Source organism: Haemaphysalis longicornis, unplaced genomic scaffold, assembly GCF_048455015.1.
Source record: "Haemaphysalis longicornis isolate Haplotype H1 unplaced genomic scaffold, Haemaphysalis longicornis Haplotype H1 scaffold_1, whole genome shotgun sequence".
NCBI lineage: Eukaryota > Metazoa > Arthropoda > Arachnida > Ixodida > Ixodidae > Haemaphysalis > Haemaphysalis longicornis.
In genome coordinates, this window is record NW_027526203.1 from 87,325,279 (window position 1) to 87,347,755 (window position 22,477).

Here is a 22,477-nt window from a genome sequence, read left to right on the forward strand (position 1 = left end):
GACACGCTGCTGCCCTCGTTCAATAATTGCTCTGTGGAAGATAACTGGGTTTCTTTCAAGAATAAAATGTCGGCTCTAATTAACCAATATATCCCATTGATCTCGATAACTAACGACAAAGCCAATCCTTGGTTCACTAAAGCTCTTCGGAAGCTTAGGAACAAAAAGAAACGTCTGTACAATACAGCCAAACGTAGAAACAGTGCTTCTGCATGGGAAAGGTACAAGCTATGCTTAAAAACCTACTGTTCTGCCCTTACTGAAGCTAAAAATAAATACTCTTCCAAAGATTTACCTTCTCTTCTTCAAACCAATCCAAAAAAGTTCTGGCAAGTAATATCCCCAGACCGCAACGCAAACCAGATATCTTTATATAGTGAATCCAACGCCCCCTTTCAGATAAGGATTGTACATCTGCCTTTAATGCATTTTTAAATGCAGAGCATTTCTTTAACTCACGATGTCACCCGGCGTTGGCATGCCTCGGCGTCCGCAACAGGCGTTCCAGGTGCGCCCTCTCCCCCACTCCTCCTCGCCTGCTCTCCGCTGCTCCTCGCGTGTTCTCTGCGTGCTCGGAGCGCGTTCAGCAACAGGTGGGGCGCGCATGCGTCGTAGTTTGGCGCGGGAGCAACAACAGTTGTGGCGTGATCGTGACGTAGTCGTGACGTGGTCGTGGCGCGGTCGTGCCGTGATGGGGCGGTTCTCGGCGTTCGCTCTCGCTGTCAATTTCTTTCGAACCAGATAAAATGCCGCAAAAGCGGCGCGAAGAACCCCTTTACAAGCGCGCGCACTCCGTGCCAGAGAAAAGGAAAAAAAATAGAAGACCACTTGCACGCACAAAGTGTCCAGCCTGGAAGCGCTACACTTTAAAAACAGCCAACAGCAACAACTGCAACAACATTAACACAACCCAACCTACTTAACGTCGTGCGCCCCCCGAAAATGCTCTGCATTTGACCGTGCCCCTCGCGAGGGGGATGTTTTTTTGTTAATCCGTGTTTTCATCGGTTTTCAACAGAGAGGATCACACCAATTTACCTAACGTCGATGATTATGACTGGCAATACATGAAAAGTATTGATGTCACAGTGGAAGGCGTAGCATGCATCATCAACAATCTAAAATTATCTTCTTCAGCTGGTGTTGATAACATCTGTTCCAAAATGTTAAAAAACACCATATCTGTGTCTAGCATTATTCTGTGTATGATATTCAAGCAGTCCTTATCCTCTGGACAGTTGCCCAGTGACTGGAAAATAGGCAAAGTGATCCCCGTTTTTAAATCTGGAAATAGAAATATCCCGGAAAATTACCGCCCCATTTCATTGACCTGCATTTGCTGCAAGATTATCGAACATATGATAGCTTCCCATGTTTTCAATCTCCTCGAGTCAAATCATTTCTTTTTTCATAATCAACATGGTTTTAGGAAAAGCTTATCATGTGAAACACAATTACTTGAATTCACAACTGACCTGCACTTTAACATGAACAATAACCTACAGACTGACTGCATTTTTCTCGACTTCTCCAAAGCTTTTGATCCTGTTGCCCATTGTCGCCTTATTGCAAAATTAACCGCTCTTCGCCTCGACTCCTTCACGCTATCGTGGCTTAGAAATTTTCTTTCCAATCGTCAACAGTTCACAGTAGTTAACAATATTGCTTCATCTCCGACTTACGTTACATCAGGTGTGCCCCAGGGCAGCGTCCTGGGCCCTCTGCTCTTTCTTATATACATTAACGATTTGCCACTAAATATTTCCTCTCGTATTCGCATATTTGCCAACGATTGCATTACTTATAGACCAGTTAACAGTACTGATGACCACCAAGTGCTTCAAAACAATCTCAGCCTAATTTGCCATTGGTGTAACACTTGGCTAATGTCTCTAAATGTGTCAAAATGTCAGGTAATTTCTTTTGGCCGTAAGTGCGTCAACTCATATTTTTCCTACAATATCACTCACAACGAACTGTTGCATACCATTTCCTATAAATATTAGGCGTTCATCTAACCGAAAACCTCTCATGGTCACCCCATGTTACAGCCATATGTGCCAAAGCATCAAAGACATTAGGCTATTCACGTCGTAATCTTAGTAATTCCCCTTCGCCTATTCGTAAATTAGCCTATCAGACATTTGTTCGACCACTACTCGAGTACGCATCATCTGTTTGGTCCCCGCATCCTAACTATCTAATCGACATGATCGAATCGGTCCAAAATAGAGCCGCCCGTTTCATCTCCCGTGATTACAGCCACCATTCCAGCGTAACACAAATGAAGCTTGATCTTTCCCTCCAGCCTCTAGTGCTTCGCCGCGATATCGCCCTTTTATCATTGCTCCACAAATATGTTTATAACTGCACTCGTTCCACATTACCTATCCAAATCGCATCAAACATGTCCCGAAGATTAAGTAACCATTTAAGTTTTTTCTCGTATGTTGGGTTCCGCACATGCATTTAACTGTTCTGCGCTTCCTGTGGCCATTCGCCTATGGAATAGCCTTCGTGATAGCATTGCTGCAGAAAATAATCAGGAAAAATTTCGTCATCTTCTACACGAGCACTTGCAGAGCAGCACATATAATTAGGCATCATCTTGTTTCCTTCCCTGGGCAAGGTTTTCGAAGTGCTGCGGTTTTTTCAATTTAATTTATTTTTTCCCTTGCCTTCAGCTTTTTTCTGTGCGTGTCATGTGCACGCTATCTGTCGCAAGTATGTTAATTCTTTTTTCGCATTTTCTGTCATCAAATGTTATTGCGAGATTCGCACCTTTCATTTGATGTGGTTTGTGTGCTCTGAACATTGTAGTACTTTTTGCGTTATTGCCCTGCAATGTACATATGCGTTTTCTTTCTCTTGTTTTTTTCTGATTTTGCCTTGTGTGTGCTGACGCTTTTAGTTCTTTACAATCTTTTTTGCCGAGTGTTGGCTGCTTGCACCTTCTGTAATTTTCCTGTAACCCCCCTTATTCAATGCCCCCGGGCCTGTAAGGTATTTGAAATAAGTAAATAAATAAATAAATCCCACACCGCTGGCATCGGTGTGGAGGTCGGTTGGTGCGCGTGGATCGAAATATCGGAGTTGGGTGGCGACGTAAGGACACGGCGTAGCCTCAGAAAAGCGTTTTCACAGGGAGCAGACCAATCAGAAATGTCCCCACTTCCAACGAGAAGTTGCGTGAGGAGAGCAATGATGGAGGCAAAGTTCCGTACAAAGCGCCGGAAATAGAAATCGAGGCTGAGGAAGCTTTGCAGATCCCTCATCGTAGTCAGCTTTGGAACTCCACCACGCCACGGAGTTTCACTGGATCCGGGAGGACGCCATCTTTCGAAACTAAATTGCTCAAAATGGTGAGTTTCCGAGAAACGAAGCGGCACGTTTTAAGGTTCAGCTGCAAACCGGCGTAAGTCAGGCATTTCAATATTGTTCCAGCCGCGTTAGGTGGGCCGTAAAATCTGTTGAAAACACGACGATGTCATCTAAGTAGCAAATGCATGTTTTCCATTTCAGACCGCGCAATACGTTGTCCATCATTCGTTCGAATGTCGCGGGCGCATTACATTCCGAATGGCATGACATTGAACTCGTAGAGGCCATGTGGTGCTACCAATGCTGTTTTAGAGCGATCGGCATCGGCCATGGGGACTTGCGAGTAGCCGGACCTCAAATCGAATGATGAGAACAACTCGGCCCCTTGCAAGCTGTCCAGAGCATCATCAGTTCGGGGCAGCGGGTAAACGTCTTTGCGGGTTATGTTGTTGAGACGTCTATAATCCACACAGAACCGAATGGATCTTATAATCCACACAGAATCTTTTAAATGCGAATGCATTTCTTAGTCGGGGGTTGTCGTGCGTTGGCCGGCGTGCGCCTAGCAACAGCTGTGGCGCGCCTAGCAACCGGAGCACGTGGTAGCTCGGGCGGGAGTAGCGGAGGGCAAGGGGAGAGGAGGAGCGCGCTCGGCGTGTGAGGGCGCACGCATCGCGGAGCTCGGGCGGAGTAGCGGAGAGTGAGTTGAGAGGAGGAGCGCGCTCGGGCGTGTGAGGGCGCTCGCATCGCGGAGCTCGGCGGAGAGAGCTCGCGCGCGGGGTGGGCGTGTTGTGCGGGTCTCTCTCTCCTCTCCGCGTACCCTCTCTCCGCTCGCTGCGCTCGGAAAAATATATATAAATGCAGTGGAGTGCGCGCCTCTCTCCGTGACTGCTTGCCGCAGGGCACTCATCGGTGCACCCAATGCATTCGCATTTCCGCACGATCCCCTTCGGGGAGGTGGGGGGAGTTTTTTTCCTTGACAAGTGCCACAGGAGAAGCCCAAGGACTCATCGATGGTCGAATGACATCGCGTGTTAGTATGTCCTCCACGTTTTCCTCAATAATACGACGCTCGGTGGAGTACACACGATACGGCCGCTGTCGCAACGGTGCACGGGTGTCAGTGTAGATCTGATGCGACACAGTTGACGTGCGGCCCAAAGCAATGCCATGACAGTAGAATGATGTACTGAAGCGGTCGTAGAACTGTCAATATTTGGTCATGTTGGGTAGAAGGGCGTCGTAAGGGCGTCGTCAATGGCGTTGAGCTAAATAGTCGCATCAGGTGAGATATCACGTAAGCAACCGAAGTTAAGCGCGGTGATATGAACGGAAGAAATGTCTTCAGCTACGTCGATAAGAACGGAAGGGTCAACTTTCTGTATAAGGCCAACGCATTCACTGCGAAAGAGTTTGATGGGTACGGATTTGGGTTTGAGACAGGCACAGAACAGGAACCGGATTTGATGTCGAGGACAGCGAACGGCAGTGGAAAGGATTTGCGAAGCGACAAGAGACGCAGTTGGCACAGTTGGCACAGGACCGAGGCAATTGGAGAATAATGGGAGAGGCCTTTGCCCTGCAGTGGGCGTAGATAGGCTGGTGATGATGATGATGATGAAGAGACGAGAAGGAGCGAATACGACTGTGGCGTCCGAAACACTGCTGCACGACAATGGCACAAGCACAGATGAATCCGGTGGGATGTCTGTGTCATCAGCAACAAGCAACTTTGCCGCGGCTTTCTCACAATCGTTTTCGAGTACCGGAAACAGCTCTACTTCAGCGCGCGCGCAGTCAATGATGGCGTGATGTCGTGACAAGAAGTCCCATCTGATAATAAGATTGTGAGAGCAGGGTGGCAGGACGATGAGCTCGATTATATAGACGACCCCTTGAATTGTAACCCGAGCAGGGCATGCGGCCAGCAGTTCCACAGGTTGCGCATTAGCTGTGCGCAGAGTAACACCATGTATAGGCGTTGTCACCTTTCGCAACGATCAGCAAAATGTACCGTCAAGAACAGAAACCGCAGCTCCAGTATCAATGAGCGCCAGGGTAGAAACATTATCAGTATACAAATTGATTAAATTAGGTGGCGAGGAAGGAGGACTATGGCATTTCGACGGTGACGCAGTTTTTGCCTCCGGAACGGCGGCGTCTGGTTTTCCGTCTGACTAGTCGTAGGGCAACGGCGCATCGGAGAGAGTGAGCGGCGTCGTCGAGACTACGAGTGACTGCTGGCGAAGTGCGTCTTGACGGCTGACGTGCGTCTTGGGTGGTGAGGGCACATAGGCAAAGGACCACGATGAGTTGCGCGTACCCGTCATGCCACGGCGACAGTAGCGTGCCACCTGTCCTGCAATCCCACACGAATAACAGATAGGGTGATTATCGACGTGCGCCAAGGGTTTGCGAATGGAACGCCGGATGCGGCACGACACGCGTGGACCGGATGCGTTGAACCCCGGCAGTGGCATGACTCCCAGTGTTTGCAGCAGTCGCAAGGTAGGGTCCCGGTACGGCTCCAGTGAAGGGCCGTGCCTTGGTCTCGGCATAGGTTATAGGCATATGTTGTACTGCGTCGGCGAAAGTCAAAGGAGCGGTCATCGGCGTTTGCGGCGTGATGTCGGCGTAAGCCACTGGAGCTACCGCGAGATTGGCCTACTGGGTGCATGGAAGTGCGTCAGCGACTTGTTCGATCACGCTCTTAAGGGTTGGGGCTAAATCGGGCTGAGGCATCTTCGCCACGTCGCCAACGAGAGAAAGCTGACGAGCCACTTCTTCGCGAACAAACTGCTGAATCTGGGCACCCTATCATCAGAGGCTAAGCTGCAAAGCGAATGGTCTTGCTCTGCGGGTTTACGAGTGAGAGCCCTCTCTCTGCGGAGTTCATCGAAGTCTTGGCAAGCACTGATTGCTTCAGCAAAAGTACGAAGGTTTTTCGCGAGCAACATCTGGACGGCATCGTCTTCTATGCCTTTAAGGATATGCTTGATCTTTCCCTCTTGAGTCATTGCGTTGTTTGCCCTTTTACATAGGTCAAGGATGTCCTCGATATAAGAGGTAAAGCTTTCAGTCGTGCGCTGAGCGCGTTAGCGCAAACGCTGTTCAGCGCGCAGTTTCCGAAGTGCCGGGCGCCCGAACACTTTGGTAAATTCGGTCTTGAAATCTGACCATGTGCGTAGATCAGACCCGTGGTTCTAGTACCACGTCTCTGCAACACCAGTAAAGGAGAGACTGACGTTGTTCCGCTTCTCTTTATCGTCCCACTTGTTATGGGTGCTCACCCGTTCGAAGGTGGTGAGCCAGTCCTCAGCGTCCTGGTCATCAGTGCCATTGAAGAAGGGGGGATCCCATTGACGGACCGTCCCAGGGCAGATGATGGGTGCCACAGGAGGTTACCGTGAGACATCGTCGAGGGAAGTGTCCGACTGCGCAGCTCCAGGGTAGACAAATGGGGACCCGAGCAGGACCGCAACCTCCACCACAAATTCTGTTCCTGTAGAAGGATGTGCTTGTTTATTTGTGAACGAGGCGTCAACGCAGGATGGGCGAGCCGAAACGACCAGCTTTTCGCGAGGCTGAGCTTGAAAAAGAGCGTCCTCTTCTTCGTCGGCATCCGGCGCATACCCACGAACGGAGATTTGCACGTTATGACTGATGTTGGTCACAATTGCTCTTCCATGTGCGCTACATACATACTTGCTACAATATATATATGGTTAGGAAATGAGGGGCTCGTTGAGAAAATACAGAAAGATAGGTCGAGAGTCTTCAACGCTTACGGAGGCATAGGGGAATGATTAGGCTATTTTTTACGATGGTTAGTGAGGTTAACATTTTTAAAGTTATGTAACAAGGAAGGAAAGAAAGAAAAACACGCACCCAGAGTGGGGACCGAACCCACGCCTTTCGATTAGATCTCGAATGCCTTACCGATTCGTCTATCTGGGCGACTGTGTTATCCTTCATTTTCTGGGGTATTTATATTTTATATTTACTACAACTGTATCTGACGCTTAAGGGTGGTAGCTAGCGCCACTCTGACTATACGTGGAGGAGACCTTCTTTGCAACACCCAGGGCGTGACTCGTACGTCTACTACCTGTCACGAGCGGGAAACTGGCGGGAAACCCTCTTACGCTACCTTGGCATCAAGGCTGCCAGATCCGAGACCCTCGGTAAGCTTTCGCATAATATGGTTAGGAAATCAGGGGCTCGTTAAGGAAAATACAGAAAGATGGGTCGGCAGTCTTCAACGCTTAAGGAGGCATAGGGGAATGATTAGGCTATTTCTTACGATGGTTGGCGAGGTTAACCATCGTAACCATCGTAAAAAATAGCCTAATCATTCCCCTATGCCTCCTTAAGCGTTGAAGACTGCCGACCCATCTTTCTGTATTTACCTTAACGAGCCCCTCATTTCCTGACCATATTATGCGAAAGCTTACCGAGGGTCTCGGATCTGGCAGCCTTGATGCCAAGGTAGCGTAAGAGGGTTTCCCGCCAGTTTCCCGCTCCTGACAGGCTGTAGACGTTCGAGTCACGCCCCGGGTGTTGCAAAGCAGGTCCCCTTCTACCCGTATAGTCAGAGTGGCGCTAGCTACCACCCTTAAGCGTCAAATACAGTTGTAGTAAATATAAATACCCCAGAAAGTGAAGGATAACACAGTCGCCCAGATAGACGAATTTGTAAGGCATTCGAGATCTGATCGAAAGGCGTGGGTTCGGTCCCCACTCTGGGCGCGTGTTTTTCTTTCTTTCCTTGTTACATAACTTTAAAAATGTTACCTCACTAACCATCGTAAAGAATAGCCTAATCATTCCCCTTGGCCTCCTTAAGCGTTGAAGACTGCCGACCTATCTTTCTGTATATATATATATATATATATATATATATATATATATATATATATATATATATATATATATATATATATATATTGTGAGCTGAGTTTGTGTCTTGCTGCCTGCTAGGAGATATTTGTCCCCATTGGTATTAATCATCATCAGCAGGGACGCAGGGTCGCCATCTTGGTTCGTCCCCGCCAGACGCCTTGGAAAAAAGGAGCTGCGAAAGCAACGGTCCCGTCACCTTCTATCTAAGGCCTCACAAGTGGTGGAGGTGCAACTAGATCCCGAGCTGTACCTCTCCTTCGACACCCCTGGAGCTCCGTTCAGGTCGCCGCTTGCCTTCAAGACCAATGTACATGTCGCAAGACACTCCGAGTAGCGCAGCCTCTGCGCCTCTGCAATGCATCGTCACCACTCCCCAGCGCGACCCGCCCGAGTTCACTGGTCTTCGGGGCGAAGACGTGGAGGAGTGGCTGGACAGCTACACACGCGTAAGCGAGTTCAATAGGTGGGATGATCGCCTCAAATTGTTCAACGTTGGGTTCTCTCTGAAGAAGATTGCCGAGACATGGTATTTAAACCAGAAACATGAATTTACCGACTGGGCTGGCTTCCCCACGGAGGTGCAAAAGATTTTTGGCTCCCCTAACGCGCGGAGTGACAACGCGAGGAGGGAGCTGGAGGTCCGCGTGCAGCAAGCTAATGAGACATACACCTCATACATCGAGGATGTTATAGCGATGTGTCGCCGCGTCGACAAAGATATGCCGGAGTCTGACCGTGTTCGCTACATTCTCAAAGGGATCGGCGAGTTCGCTTTCAATGCACTTGTCCTGCAGAACCTTTTCCCCGTAGCAGACGTAAGATCCTCCTGTCAGCGTATCGATGAACTTCAATCGATCCGCCTCCCACGGGACACGGTGTCTACCCCTCATCTTGGGAACAAAGACCTTCGTGCGATGATTCCAGCTATAGTTCGCGAAGAAGTGTACGGCAACACCTCTCATTTTCCGCACGGTGTTCGCCAAGCCGCTACGGCTCCTGGCCTTTGCGAGATGGTTAAAGAGGAGCTTGCGGCTATGCCTGTGCTAGTGCCGCCTGTCCATTCAGTTGCCCCATCAACACCGTCCTACTCGGATGTCGCTGGCCGGACACCTCTGCCGTTGTACCCGATCATGACCCACCCTTCGTCTGGCTATGTTGCGACCAGCCCTAGTTTCCACCAAGTCAGGATGCCTTCTCCAACCGGCCCGTGTGCTACTATTGCGGCATTCGAGGTCACATCTCCCGCTTTTGTCGACGCCGCCAACGGGATGAACGACGTGGCTATGTGGCCTATGAGCGCGAGAGCGTACCCCCGAACTACTACGGCTACCGGCGGCGTGCGTACCCGTCGCCTCCACGCCACTCCCCGTCTCCGCCTCAGACTGACGACGTCCCTCGCAGCTCCCGTGCGCAACGACCCCGCTCGCCTTCACCAGGTCGCCGTTCAGTTTCCCCTCTTCGTCCTGCGTCTTACATCGCTAACCACCGCCAGGAAAACTAGTTAATGCAGTTTTGGGAGGGAAAACTGCATCTCCTGCGAAGCTTACAAGTCCTCCAGAGCGTCCGTCGAACTTGCTGTCTGTTTTGGTTGAAGGTGTTTGCGTCGATGCCCTTATTGACACTGGTGCGAGCGTTTCAGTAATAAGTGCGGAATTGTGTGCTCGTCTACGCAAGGTACGAACATCCTACACGGGACCTTTTCTACATGGAGCGAATAGCAGTGTGATTAAGCCATCCGGACAATGCACAGTGCGGATTGTTGTTGGTTCTCTTCGGCATCATGTTCAGTGTGCGGTACTCACGGATTCCGAGCAGCTCAGCGGCTTTTCTGAAGTACCACAGCTACACCTCACAGCGTGTGCAGATTGCGTTTTAAAGCCCCGCCGCGAGACGCTGCTTTCTCTCTGCTCAAACCGAATCAGTGACGGAGACGTGCTTATAGTTCCCTCTCCACGTTTTCTGCCCAAAGGCGCAGTCATCCCGACATGCCTCGCCCGCTTCGCCCGTGGATCAGCACAGCTTCTGGCTACAAACGCCACTTCCGAATCCATATTGCACCCCGCGGGTGCTACTATCGCTTCTGTTGTGCCTGACGATACGCCCTCATTAGTTCCCCTGTGCTCCGTCTCTTCCGTTCCGACGCCTGCAAAATCTGAGCCAAATATTTCCACACTTAAGGCTACCATCAGCAAAGATCTCTCAGAAAGCGAAACAAACCAGCTACTTCAACTCCTGGATAAACACAGGGACACATTTGACTGCCTTTCTAGCATGCTGGGGCAGACATCTGTCACAGCGCATCGGATCGAGACAGATGGGACCCACATCGTCCGCCGTCGCCCATATATATATATATATATATATATATATATATATATATATATATATATATATATATATATATATTGTGAGCATTCGCGGAGTGCAAGCGATTACGCCACTATCATGGCCAGTGTGAGCACTGAGGGATACGCTTCCCAATCTCTTGAACTGACACCGCATCGTCATTACCATCTGTAAATAATCATCAGCATCATCGTCGGGGTCGCGCGGCCCGGTTCGTTCGCTCCGAGGAGGACAATAAACGTCGTCTCCGAGACCTCGTCCCTCCCTCTCTCAATATATATATATATATATATATATATATATATATATATATATATATATATATATAAATCTAGAGAAAGATAAACTCACAAAGCGCGCAGAAATAGTATAAGTAAAGAGTCGGATACACAGCAAGAACAATACCAAACAAGGTTTACTTACGTAGCGGCAACGGGACTTGCCTTCATCAGAGTAAAGTTACATGATTCTGCTGAACACATTGCGACAGCAAAATCATGTAACTTTACTCTGATGAAGGCAAGTCCCGTTGCCGCTCCGTAAGTAAACCTTGTTTGTTATTGTGCTTGCTGTGTATCCGACTCTTTACTTATACTATATATATATATATATATATATATATATATATATATATATATATATATATATATATATATATATATATATATATATACGAGTGTGTGTGTGTCAAAGCGTGTAATTTTTCTTCATCGTAAGAAATGATATTTTCTCTTTTGTGTGTGTGAGATGCCCACATCTTGCGTAGCCTGTTCCGTCTGTTTCCTTTTCTTTTTTTAAATGCGAATGCATTTCTTAGTCGAGCCATGTCAGGCGCCGTGCGGCGTCCACGCGCCCGCAGGTGTTATCTCTCCGCTCTCCCCCCTCTCCCATAGCAACAGCTGCGAACGCGCGCGCTCTCCTCTCCCCTAGCAACCGGAGCAGGTGGTGCGGGCGGATCAGCAGCGAGTGAGTGGAGAGGAGGAGCGCGCTCGGGCGTGTGAGGGCGCTCGCATCACGGGAGCTCGCCGGAGCTCCCGCGTGTGTGGGAGAGTGTAGGCGAGGGTAGGCGCGGTGCTTCGGTGCTTCTCCTCTCGACGCTCGCCCCACTCTCCCACGCCCGCATGCTTCTCAAAGACCCTTTGACTGTGCGCTTTACCGACCACAAGGCAGTGATCGTGGCCGTCAAGTACAACGACAACACAAACAGGTGTTATATAAATGCTTACGCTACAAATCACCGTATCCTCATTAATTATAAATTCCGCGCACTCTCGCGCAAAACAAATGCATTCGCATTTCCTCACGATTCCCTTCGGGGAGATGGGGTGAATTTTTTTTGTGTTTTCTCGTGCGGCAGCACAAAGGCCCCGGCTGTTCGTGAGCGTACGGATACATTGATTGATTGATTATGAATATATTATTATCATTATTATGTATTTGTAGCACCATATTTTCCAAAGATGGAGCCCAGTTAGGGTGCGTGTGTTGAGACGGTTGACAACCACTAATCTCGCCTGATTCATTGAGCAGGCCTCGGCAGCCGTTTTTGAGAGGGGCCAGCTGGACGTTGTGTACTGTGATCTGAGCAAGGCATTTGATGTTGTCTGCCACACGTTGTTACTTAATACGTTTTTGCAGTCGGGCATCAATACATAACTCGTGGAATTGTTGGGTAGTTATCTAGAAAATCGGTTCAGTTTCGTTAGCATTAACGGGTAGAGTCTGCTATGTACACATCAACAAGCGGTGTGCCCCAAGGTTCCGTGTTAGGGGCTCTCGTGTGCTACATTTTTGTGAATGATGTGTCAGCTGCAATTAAGAGGTCTTGTTGCTTCTCTACGCTGACTACATGGAAATATTGATACGAATTGAGTCCATTAATGACAGCATTGCCCTGGAGCAAGATGTATCCTCATTTTCTAAGTGGTTCTCAGATAACAAAATAAATCTAATGAATCAACTGAATCTTATGAATCTTATCAATGAATTACAACTCTATGAAAACAAAGGTCATGGCGTATTAACGGTACTTGCCTGTCTAGAGTTGACGAGATCAGAGACCTCAGCGTGCTTTTCGACAGTGCCTTAACTTTCTCACCTCATGTCACTCAACTTACTAGACGGGCGCTCCACCCTTTTGGGGCTGTATACAGGTTTTCACGAGGATTCCGCTTTGCTTATTGATTTTAAAAACTATTCAGAACGATTTGAAATCCGCAACTGGGATATGCTGCTGTCATTTGGAATCAAACCTGTAGTTCTAAATGTCATTGTATAGAGCGGGTGCAGACCAAATTATCGTCAATATTTATGCATCGTTTTCCTTCGGAGCCTCGCCCTATAACTGTTTCTTTAAGTGTACGACTGACCCCCTCAGATCTTGTACAAACTACTTCATGGTAATATTTTATGCTAGGAACTGCTAGAATCAATTAGTTTTGCGTGTTCCAAAAAAAGATACAAGGCTCGCCCAACCTTTCAAAACAGCTCGAGCTCTCAGCACACCTCCTCTGCAAAGACTGCAGCATCTGCGTAATTTTCACTCCGAGAAGGTAGATATTTTTCAGCGTCCCCTTTGGGAGTTTTTGGCCGGGCTGTTAGCTGTGACAGACTAGGTTTATTTTGGCAGTGCTCTTTTTCTTGACTCATCGTCGTCACGTGTGCATTGATTTCACGGAGCGTGTTCTTGGTTGCTCTATATTGTGCTGGTTCTGGGCCTGTAATTGTCGTAGAATTTTTCTTTCCTCTCTTCATTGTCATTTTAATTTGCCGTATTCATTTCTTGAGTTTTTTTGAAATTGAAAATTTACGTACCGCGATCTTGTAAAGTTTTTCTTCTTTTCACTTACATTTTGTTATCCTGACGCTTATGTGAGATGCCTTTTTGCAATGAACCAGACAAAATAGCTTCTATTGATAGTGTAATGTTAGTTAAATTACACTTTTTTACTTTTAGTGTTCTTTGCAGTTGTAATTTCGTCTTATTATTTTTTTTTCGCCTAATGTTTAGTTTCCAGCTGTTGATGTATTTCATTGCCGCATTGGGCCCTTCCTGTGGGCCAGCACTAGTTGATGGTGTAATGTTGGTTGGATTACTCTATTTTATTTTTAATCTTCTTTGACGTTTTTGTAATTTTTTTGCTCACTGGCTCTTTGTTTGCAAACTGTTGATGTATCCCAGTGCAGCATTTTTCCATCTCAGTGCGCCAGCCCGAAGGCCCCAGCCCGAAGGCCTGGGCACAATAATGAAGATTGATTGATTGATTGATTGATTGATTGATTGATTGATTGATTGATTGATTGATTGATTGATTGATTGATTGATTGATTGATTGATTGAATATATTATTGTTATTTTTTTACTGGACTTAAAAATGTTGTGAGCTGATTTCTCATTGCGTGCTTTTCGGTATGCCGCATAAACTGCAGCTTACGGCTTCTTCGCAACGAGAATACTGTGGGTTAGGCGGCACACGCCTAAATATACAGTTGCCTCAAAAACGTGATCTGCGCGGAGGTAATCGCGCTTATGTTTTTGCACAACGCGCCTGTCTTTCGCACTCCAAAACGGTAGCCGATGGGCGCCAAATCGGCAGCTGCTGAAGGGAAGAAGTAATTATTGAAGCTTCTTGAAGTAAGTAATTATTGAAGTTTCCGCCCCCCGAAAACCTTCCAGCAGCCAGGAGGTGCAGTTATTCAGGTGTTCCCTTCAAGTATGTACTTGAAATTACCGCTACGCTGCTCAAACGCGATGCCAGTGTTCTGCTGAATGGCTCTGGCATCCGTAACGTGCGACGCACGTATTGCTATGTGAGATACATACCGATGCATGCATTAAATAAACACCCTGCGCTTCTTGCAATTATGTATTTGAACTGTCTCGCCCCTTATCATCGCTCGTGGTATTCATCAAGAACTGCCAGTCGCTCTACTACAGTAACTTACTAAACTAAACGCCACCTACCGGACACGTCCACGAAGAAGCGTTTCTGTGCAACTCCCGCTGCACTGGTGGCGATGCAGGTGTAAGCTCCCGCGTCCGAAGCCCGCACTCGCTTCAGCTCGAGCATGGAATGCGACCCTTCGACCATGGCCAGGGTTTCAGCAGAGCCAGAAGATGTGGTCGAAGGAATATGCCACGAGTCGGCCTCACGAACCCAGGCCACAACGGGCTCGGGGTCGCCAGTCGCGACGCACGAAAGCTCCAGCGAGCCTCCCAGTTGAGTGCTCACCGACTCGGACTCGTTCCCTTGAATCTCCGGGGCACCTGCAGTTAATCATTTCGACGGACAACGCTCCGATCATGTCTGGCTGTAGGCGCCACCTAAGCCCTACAACATAGGAAATAACTCTACTCTTCGTTGAAGTTTTCAGCATGAATATGCTCCGAACCGTCGAAGAAGGTCCTATTTTTGTCGCCCATACTCTGCCTTACGGGTGATATACACCCAAAGGTGAAGTTACCTCTCAAACATATCTATGCTGCTTGCAATTATTAGACCCCAAAAAAATGTTCTATTTTTTATTCTTATACAACCAAACGGGCCTTCCATCAATCACGGAGATAATCTCATCCGTGCTGCTCTTGACTTTAAAAATTTGAGGACGCCAATCACGCTAATCGATTATCAAAACTTATGACCATGCAGGGGGAGGACATTTGACCCCTTCACGATGTCACCGGTTCAATGTAAGACCACGGCGGGGCTTTTTTTTGATGAGTGGGGATGAAGCAGCGATGCTTGCGACAATTCATAGCGTGGTAAACATATGACAGAAGTCTCAATGACACGCTACCCTATTACTACGGCGCTTCTAACATCTGTGTGCAGCGTCATACGTTAAAACTAATCGAAGCAGAGTTATTTTCCGAATCAAAATGTGCACCGCTACAAGAATCTCCGCCATCGATCTGACTGCCGATGAATATGAGAGAGTTTGTATGGAGGAAGTGACGCCACCTAGTGTAGCACCTTCATGTTCAGGAGGCAAGAGCAGCTTTTAAGGATCGTCTGGGGCATGTATACGTGAACAGGGGTCCTCAGCTCAAAATACCTCGATGAAAAACAACCGCAGTGTACAGGCGTATAGAACAAACATACCAAAGTCGAGGCGAAAAAATGAAGCAGAACGAAACGCTGTCCCGTTTTTTCCTGCCTCACATTTCAGTTTACGTCATTACGCAGTTTTCTCTACGAATTGAAATATGCGAACCGGCTCAACTTCTATACCCACGACGTATATGAGAGATAAAGCCGGAGAGGCGGTTTTAGCAGTGGTTTATGGCCAGCTAGCTCTCTTATATTCGGGTAGCTTCTCGTACCGCATTAATTTATTGAGCAACTACTCTTTACCCACATTTTTTAACCGTGCGTGGGTGTATGCTCTGCCAAACGGAAGGCGACCGAGTAATTAAAATAGGTTGCTATGCACAACAAAAAAGAAAGTGTTTTGCGACTCCTTTTTTGCCTAGGTAAAGCTGCTTAACTAGTTGGAAATGTGACTTCTAATGGTTTTTACAGCGAAAGGTTCGCGTTCTACTCAACTTGAGCCACAGGAGCGCAAGTGTCGCACGTGCTATCTCAGGCCACGTGTTCCAACCCGGCGAGGCATTAAAGATGCGCTCTCTCAGAAACTGCGGTACCACGCGGCTTCTTCTCCCGCGTTTGCTTGCCAAATCGCCTCGCCATGGAAGGCTGGGCGTTCGTTTCAGCGGAAGCGGAAGGCTCAAACCAATCACCCGGTCGCCTAGCTTTTGCGAAAAACTGCCTGCACAATATATGCAAAACCTTGTGGTCACACGTTCAAAAGTGTAAAACGTGACTGATCGTTCGCAGGATGAAAAACAGTTAATTAAATGCATCAGACTGAGAAAATTAACACTTACAGATAGACAATAGGCCGCGCTGGCATCCAGCCTTGTTGGCTTATTATCGTATATTTAAAAAAGATGACATGAAATATGTGCGTGAACCAATTTTTAACACTTCGTGAAAGGTAAGATTGTGAGCGTGAAACGTACTAAAATCTTGCTAAATAGGTCCTTTGTCTGGAGCTGCTAGTGTTTGTCGTAGGAACTAATTGGAATATCAAGAAAACAAGAATCCGACTGTTCAGGCCACTTGAGAAACAGGTATGAATATTCAAAGTTTGTAACATCCTTTCACAGCTCAGTTCAGGCTTAAAGGGGTCTTGGACGGCGTTTTGAGCAAACTAAATGAACAAACGCGCTGGTTAGTGTGGGTGCTCAACGTAATCTGTTCTAAGTATAACTTTTTACGTGCAGCGCAAAGGAAACACTTTCGTTGCAAAGGTTGCCGTGGTACCACGCTCTGCAGCTTGTTTTTGAACACCGCCATTTGAACGCATGTACCGATTCTCCCATGTGCGTCAAGGAGCAGTTGCTATGGGTTGTCTTCATTAACATACCCGAATCGGCTCTTTCTGATCTCGTAATCCTCTAGTTTAGTATCCAATCTTCCGTTTAGACACTTTTTTTGGGATGATCGTTCCCTGTGTAAGTTGCACGGTTCCTATCGAATTTAATTCAACCACGTTCCACGAGGCCCCTAGTTCCGCTACTCAGCACCAGTGGTCGGCGGACTCACTCGTGAGTCCACTCACTCCGACTCATTTGGACCCAAACTCACACGCGAGTTTAACTTTGCGTGAGCGCGAGATTAATCTGGCATGGTGAGGTTGAGCCCGACTGAGTTTGAGTACGCCTGAGACCGAGTACATTCTGAGTTCAGCGTTCATTTTGAGTTTTGATTCAATTTATTTGAGTTCTGAGTACATTTTGAGTTTTGAGTACATTTGAGTTCAAGTTCATTTTCAGTTTTGAGTCCATTTTGTGTTCTGAGCACATCTTGAGTTTTGAGTCCATTTTGAGTGCCGAGTACATTTGAGTAGTCTAGGAGGCAGCTAAGGTTGGATGTTAAGTTTTATGCGTCGCTTGGGGCTCGCAATTTAGGTTACCTACTGGTAAGCCAGCATTCGCGATCCGCATGATCGGTTGGGGAGGGGGTCTGATTTTCAAAAGTGTCTTGTTGATTTTTTATGACTCTCAGTCTCAGCACTTGCTTAGCCTCGATTCAGCGGCTGGGCGTGTAACTAAGAATCGACTGGTGAGGTCCTAAAAAAGGGTACAGAGTGTTGGGAAAGCACCCGACCCGACGGCGCTGTCTTGCTGGTTGTTTGCCTGCTTCTGTCACGGTTTCATATGATAGGGGTCAAAAAGGAAGAGGTGAGCGCCAGTGATACAAGGGGGCGACGGCTGTCCCCTCCGCTGCATCAAACGAGGTGTACACTGAATTGAACAGTCGACGCCCATTTATATAGAATAATGACCACATTACGCGGTACTATAGCACTACACGGGGAGTAATAGATTGGGGGAAAATTCATAATGATGCCGTTATGGCGTGTAAGGTACCATATTAAAGGTCATGATTAACGGAATCACTCGTGATAAATTAAAAAATGCTGACTGTGTACAGCAATCAGATAGTCAAAATGAGTCATAGATTGAGTTATAGTTCAAAATGATGCCCCAAGGGCACGTGGGGAATCAACTTCAAGGTGTAGATGAAGGGAATCACGCGAGACAAACATGCGTTGTGGTTATACCATGATGTAGTCATGGTCATTCATAAAATAGGTTAAAATTCAAATTGATGGTGCTAGGGCGTGTGAAACACCAAGACGAGTATCTCTATGAGGGGAATCACGTGCGACAAATGAAAAAATGCTTCCTGATAATTATCGTGACATAGTCATGGTGTGTTTACAATAAAAGCAGTTTACAATAAAACTGAGCCTGACGCTGCATATGACACCTTCATGCCAATTTTCCTTAGAATATACGAAAATTATTTCGATACAAAAACATTGTGCCCCAAGAAAAGCCGAAAACCATGGATAACATGTCACTCATTAAAATTGATTAAACAAAAAGACAATCTATACCGACGATTCCTACAAATTAGAGACCCAAGCGACCTGCGCTCATTTAAAAAATTTCGCAGCAATGTTACAGCTGCCTTGAGATAAGGTAAACGACGGTATATCAGTAATTCATTTATTGCGGAAACTATGCAACGAAGCTATATTTTGTGGAAAAAAATAACAGCGTTCTCTGGTGAGAACGGAAGCAAATTCTAATCAAAGAACTTGCACTTAATAGAACACCAACGTCTGGGACAGCACTGGCTAATGCATACAATAACTTTTTTGTTTCCCTTGATAACAGCGCATACATTGCGCAACATGGGAAATATATGCCATCCCCAAACAGTGACGGCGCATTTATTATTACCAACACACTGTGCCGAAATCTTCCATACCTATCTTTCTTTAATAAATAGGAAAGCACTGGACGCTGAGGATATACATATTGACCCGGCAAAGTACACTATAGATACTATCAGCCCCGCCATAGAGCACGTTTATAACCTTGCGTTTTCTCACGCATGCAAATAGCAAAGGTGGCTGTTCTGTTCAATGAGGGAGACAAAAACAACTTATCCAATTATAAACCAATATCAGTTCTACCAGTTTTTTCAAAAGGACTAGAGAGAGTAATACAGGAAAGAATGACCTTGTTCTGTGGAAAGCCCAGCATAATAACTCCTTCACAGTTTGGTTTTCGCAAAGGTTTATCAAGCGAATCGGCACTACTAACCCAAAAGGAAATAATTTTGCTGTCTATAGAAGAAAATGTCTTAACATTGGACATTTTTATTGATTTTTCGAAGCTTTTCGACCGCATAAACCACTCAACACTGTTAAATAAGCTGGACCACTATGGATTTAGAGGCGTATGATTGAACATATTAAAACGTTAACTTTCATTTTGGCAGAGAAGGTCATTAACGATAATGCAGTTTCCCAAATGAAACAAATCACGTCGGGTGTGCCACAAGGCAGCATTCTGGGGCCGTTATTATTTATTATCTATATAAATGACAGTAAATATTGACAGCTCTACAAAGTTTGTTATCTACGCCGACGACACTGCTTTGTTTTTTATTTCTCGTAATACTACAGAACTACTAACTAAACCAACCATGTTCTAGCGACACATAACAAGTATAGCATGCTTAATTCTTTGGCTACGAAGAGCTCAAAGACAAAAGTAGTAATGCTTAGGGTCAAAAGGGCCAGACGACTGCGTCATTTATCGTGAAATTCATAATGATCATGACAAGTTGAATCTACAGCAAGATTTAGAGAATACTATGTCTTGGTGCGAAAATTGGAAGATGGAGCTAAATTCAGATAAATGTAAATTATTGCGCGTCTAACATCTGAAGGAGGACCCCCCCCCCCCCCATATATAAGCTAAATGATATGCACTTAGCGTAAAATGTTACCGTTATCTTGGCGTGCACCTAACTTCCACATTATCGTGGAAAGCACACATCGACTTGAACAGCCATAAGGATTGCGCGGAACGTCGACACGAAGAGGAGACAACAGGACGAGCGCACATCCTGTTGTCTCCTCTTCGTGTCGTCGTTCCGCGCAGTCCTCATGGCTGTTCAAGTATCAGACCAATTAGCCCGTCAAGAAATCTTGCTGCACCACACATCGAGGCCATAACAAGCAGTGCGAACCGCTTGCTAGGTTTCCTGCGAAGGAATTTTAGTAGAGCCCCCATTTCATTAAAACTACTTTTGTATAAAACGCTAGTTCGACCCAAACTTAAGTATGCCGCCGCCTCTACAGACAACATTTTCCCCTACATCCATCGTTTTTTCTAGGTGACGATGCCATTGTTTCCGTGAAACGTGTTTTTGAGTATTTGTCAGACGTGAAATTTTTAAACCTCATTTCCTATAACGCATAATGAAATCTGGCCCTATACACCAGCCATGCTCATCGTCATTTTGTGATTTTGCTTTTGTTTTTTGCTGACTTTACTTAGTGTTTAAGGTTTCACCCCCCCTATATGACTATTGTTTTGGCGCTCTTTGCCCCAGTTGCCCTTGCGCCATAAACATCCAACCATCATCATCCATTTGGAAACATAAATAAAAAATGCATCCTGGCTAGAGTCACGCGAGTCACGGTGAGTAAGATTGGATTAAAATTCCAAATGATCCTGCTAGGTTGTCTGCGGATTCAAAAATAGGTCTCGTTGAGGGAAATCCCATTTGGCAAATACAAAAGTGCTTCCTGGTTATACTTATGAGATAGTCATAGAGAGCCACAGATTGCGTTAATATTTAAATTGATGCCTCCAGGCCATCTGGGGGTGAACTAGAGGTCTCGAAGAGTTGAATAACGCAGGAGAAAAAAGTGTTTCACAGGTAAATTTATAGATAGTCATGGCGAGTTTTATATTGGGTTAAAATTCAAGTTGAGGCCGCTAAAGAATGTGGGGTGTCCAAATAAAGGTTTCAATTACGGGACACAAAAATTATGCGTCCTGGGTACAGTCACGAGAGTCACGGTAAGTCAGATTGGATGAAAATTCCAAATGATCCTGCTAGGGTGCCTGCGGTATCAAAAATAGACCTCGTTGCCGGAATAACGTTGGACAAATAAAAAATGCTTCCTGGTTATGGAGAGCCGCAGATTGCGGTAATATTTAAATTAATGCCGCCTGAGCGTCTGGGTGCCGAAATAACGGTCTCGATCAGTTGAATAATGTAGGAGAAGAAAATGTCTCCAATTTAAATTCACGACATAGTCATAGCAGATTTTATATCAGGTAAAATTCAAGGTGAGGCCGCTAAAGCATGTGGGGTATCAAGTAATGGTTTCAATTTCGGGACACCTAAATATGCGCCTTAGGTACACTCAGTAGAGTCACGGTGAGTCAGGTTGAACTGAAATTCCAAATGATCCTGCTAGTGTGTCTCTGGTATCAAATTAAAGGTCTCGCTGAGAGGAATCTCGTTGGCCAAATACCAAAATGCTTCCTGGTTATATTCATTATATTGTTACGTGGTGGCAGGACACACATGAGAGGAACGATGGGATCGGATAAAGCGATCTATTTACATAATGTACGTAGCGGCCATGACAGCGCGCGCTGCGACCCAGCTATTTCTTCATCATCCTCGTCGTCGTCTTTGATGAGCCATGGCAGTATGGGGTATTGGCCGCCTAGGTGTCCCGTGACATTACCCCCCCGGTCGAGGGCGACCGTCCCGGTCGAAGCTGCAGCGCGTTGACGATGGTGACGCAGATGAGCAATGTGGGAACACGCATGCCAGGCAGCAGGCCGCACGCAGCTTCGTCGTCGTCGCAGATGCTTGTTCGTGACGCCACATGCGGCTGCTGTCTTCATCGTCTTTGATGGCGAAATATGCCCGTTTCCTCGAAGGTGACCGTCCCGGTCGAGGTCGCAGTAGCATGATGAACTCAGTGAAGGTGAACGATGTGATGAGAATATACAGTGAAGCTCTTGCCACCACGGATGTAAGGGATGGGTTCGCTGAGCTCTGGCCCACAGCAGCGACGCCCACAAAGGAATCACGAACCGGTTAGGGCTTGCTACCACGTCGGACCACAGGGCTGGGGACACGTCGTCGTCGTCGTCAGGTCAAACGTCGTCGTCGGATCGGCTCGTCACGGGCTGGGGACACGGGGCGGGGGAACGTCGTCGAGTTCTTGTAGCGGTGGGGCTGGGGCTGCCCGACGCGGTTCACGCACCCTCGATGATTCCAGTGATGCCGATGAGGAGCGAAGCTGGGCCCGCGACGGGGATGACGACCCGCACTCTCCACCAAATGTTACGTGGTGGCAGGACACACATGAGAGGAACGATGGGATCGGATAAAGCGATCTATTTACATAATGTACGTAGCGGCCATGACAGCGCGCGCTGCGAGCCAGCTATTTCTTCATCATCCTCGTCGTCGTCTTTGATGAGCCATGGCAGTAGTCATGATGAGTC

General features: G+C 47.0%; 1 protein-coding gene across 1 annotated transcript in view; it reads right to left on the reverse strand.

Annotated features, from left to right (window-relative positions):
- Positions 1-17,203, reverse strand: part of LOC144139945 (protein amalgam-like) — a 129,692-nt gene extending 112,489 nt beyond the window's left edge. Inside the window, exons 1-2 of the mRNA XM_077672192.1 lie at positions 17,194-17,203; positions 14,534-14,836 (exon numbers count right to left, since the gene is read on the reverse strand). Coding sequence (XP_077528318.1) covers positions 14,534-14,836; positions 17,194-17,203 — 313 coding nt within the window. The remainder of the gene's footprint in view (positions 1-14,533; positions 14,837-17,193) is intronic.
- Between the last annotated feature and the right edge of the window lie 5,274 nt (positions 17,204-22,477).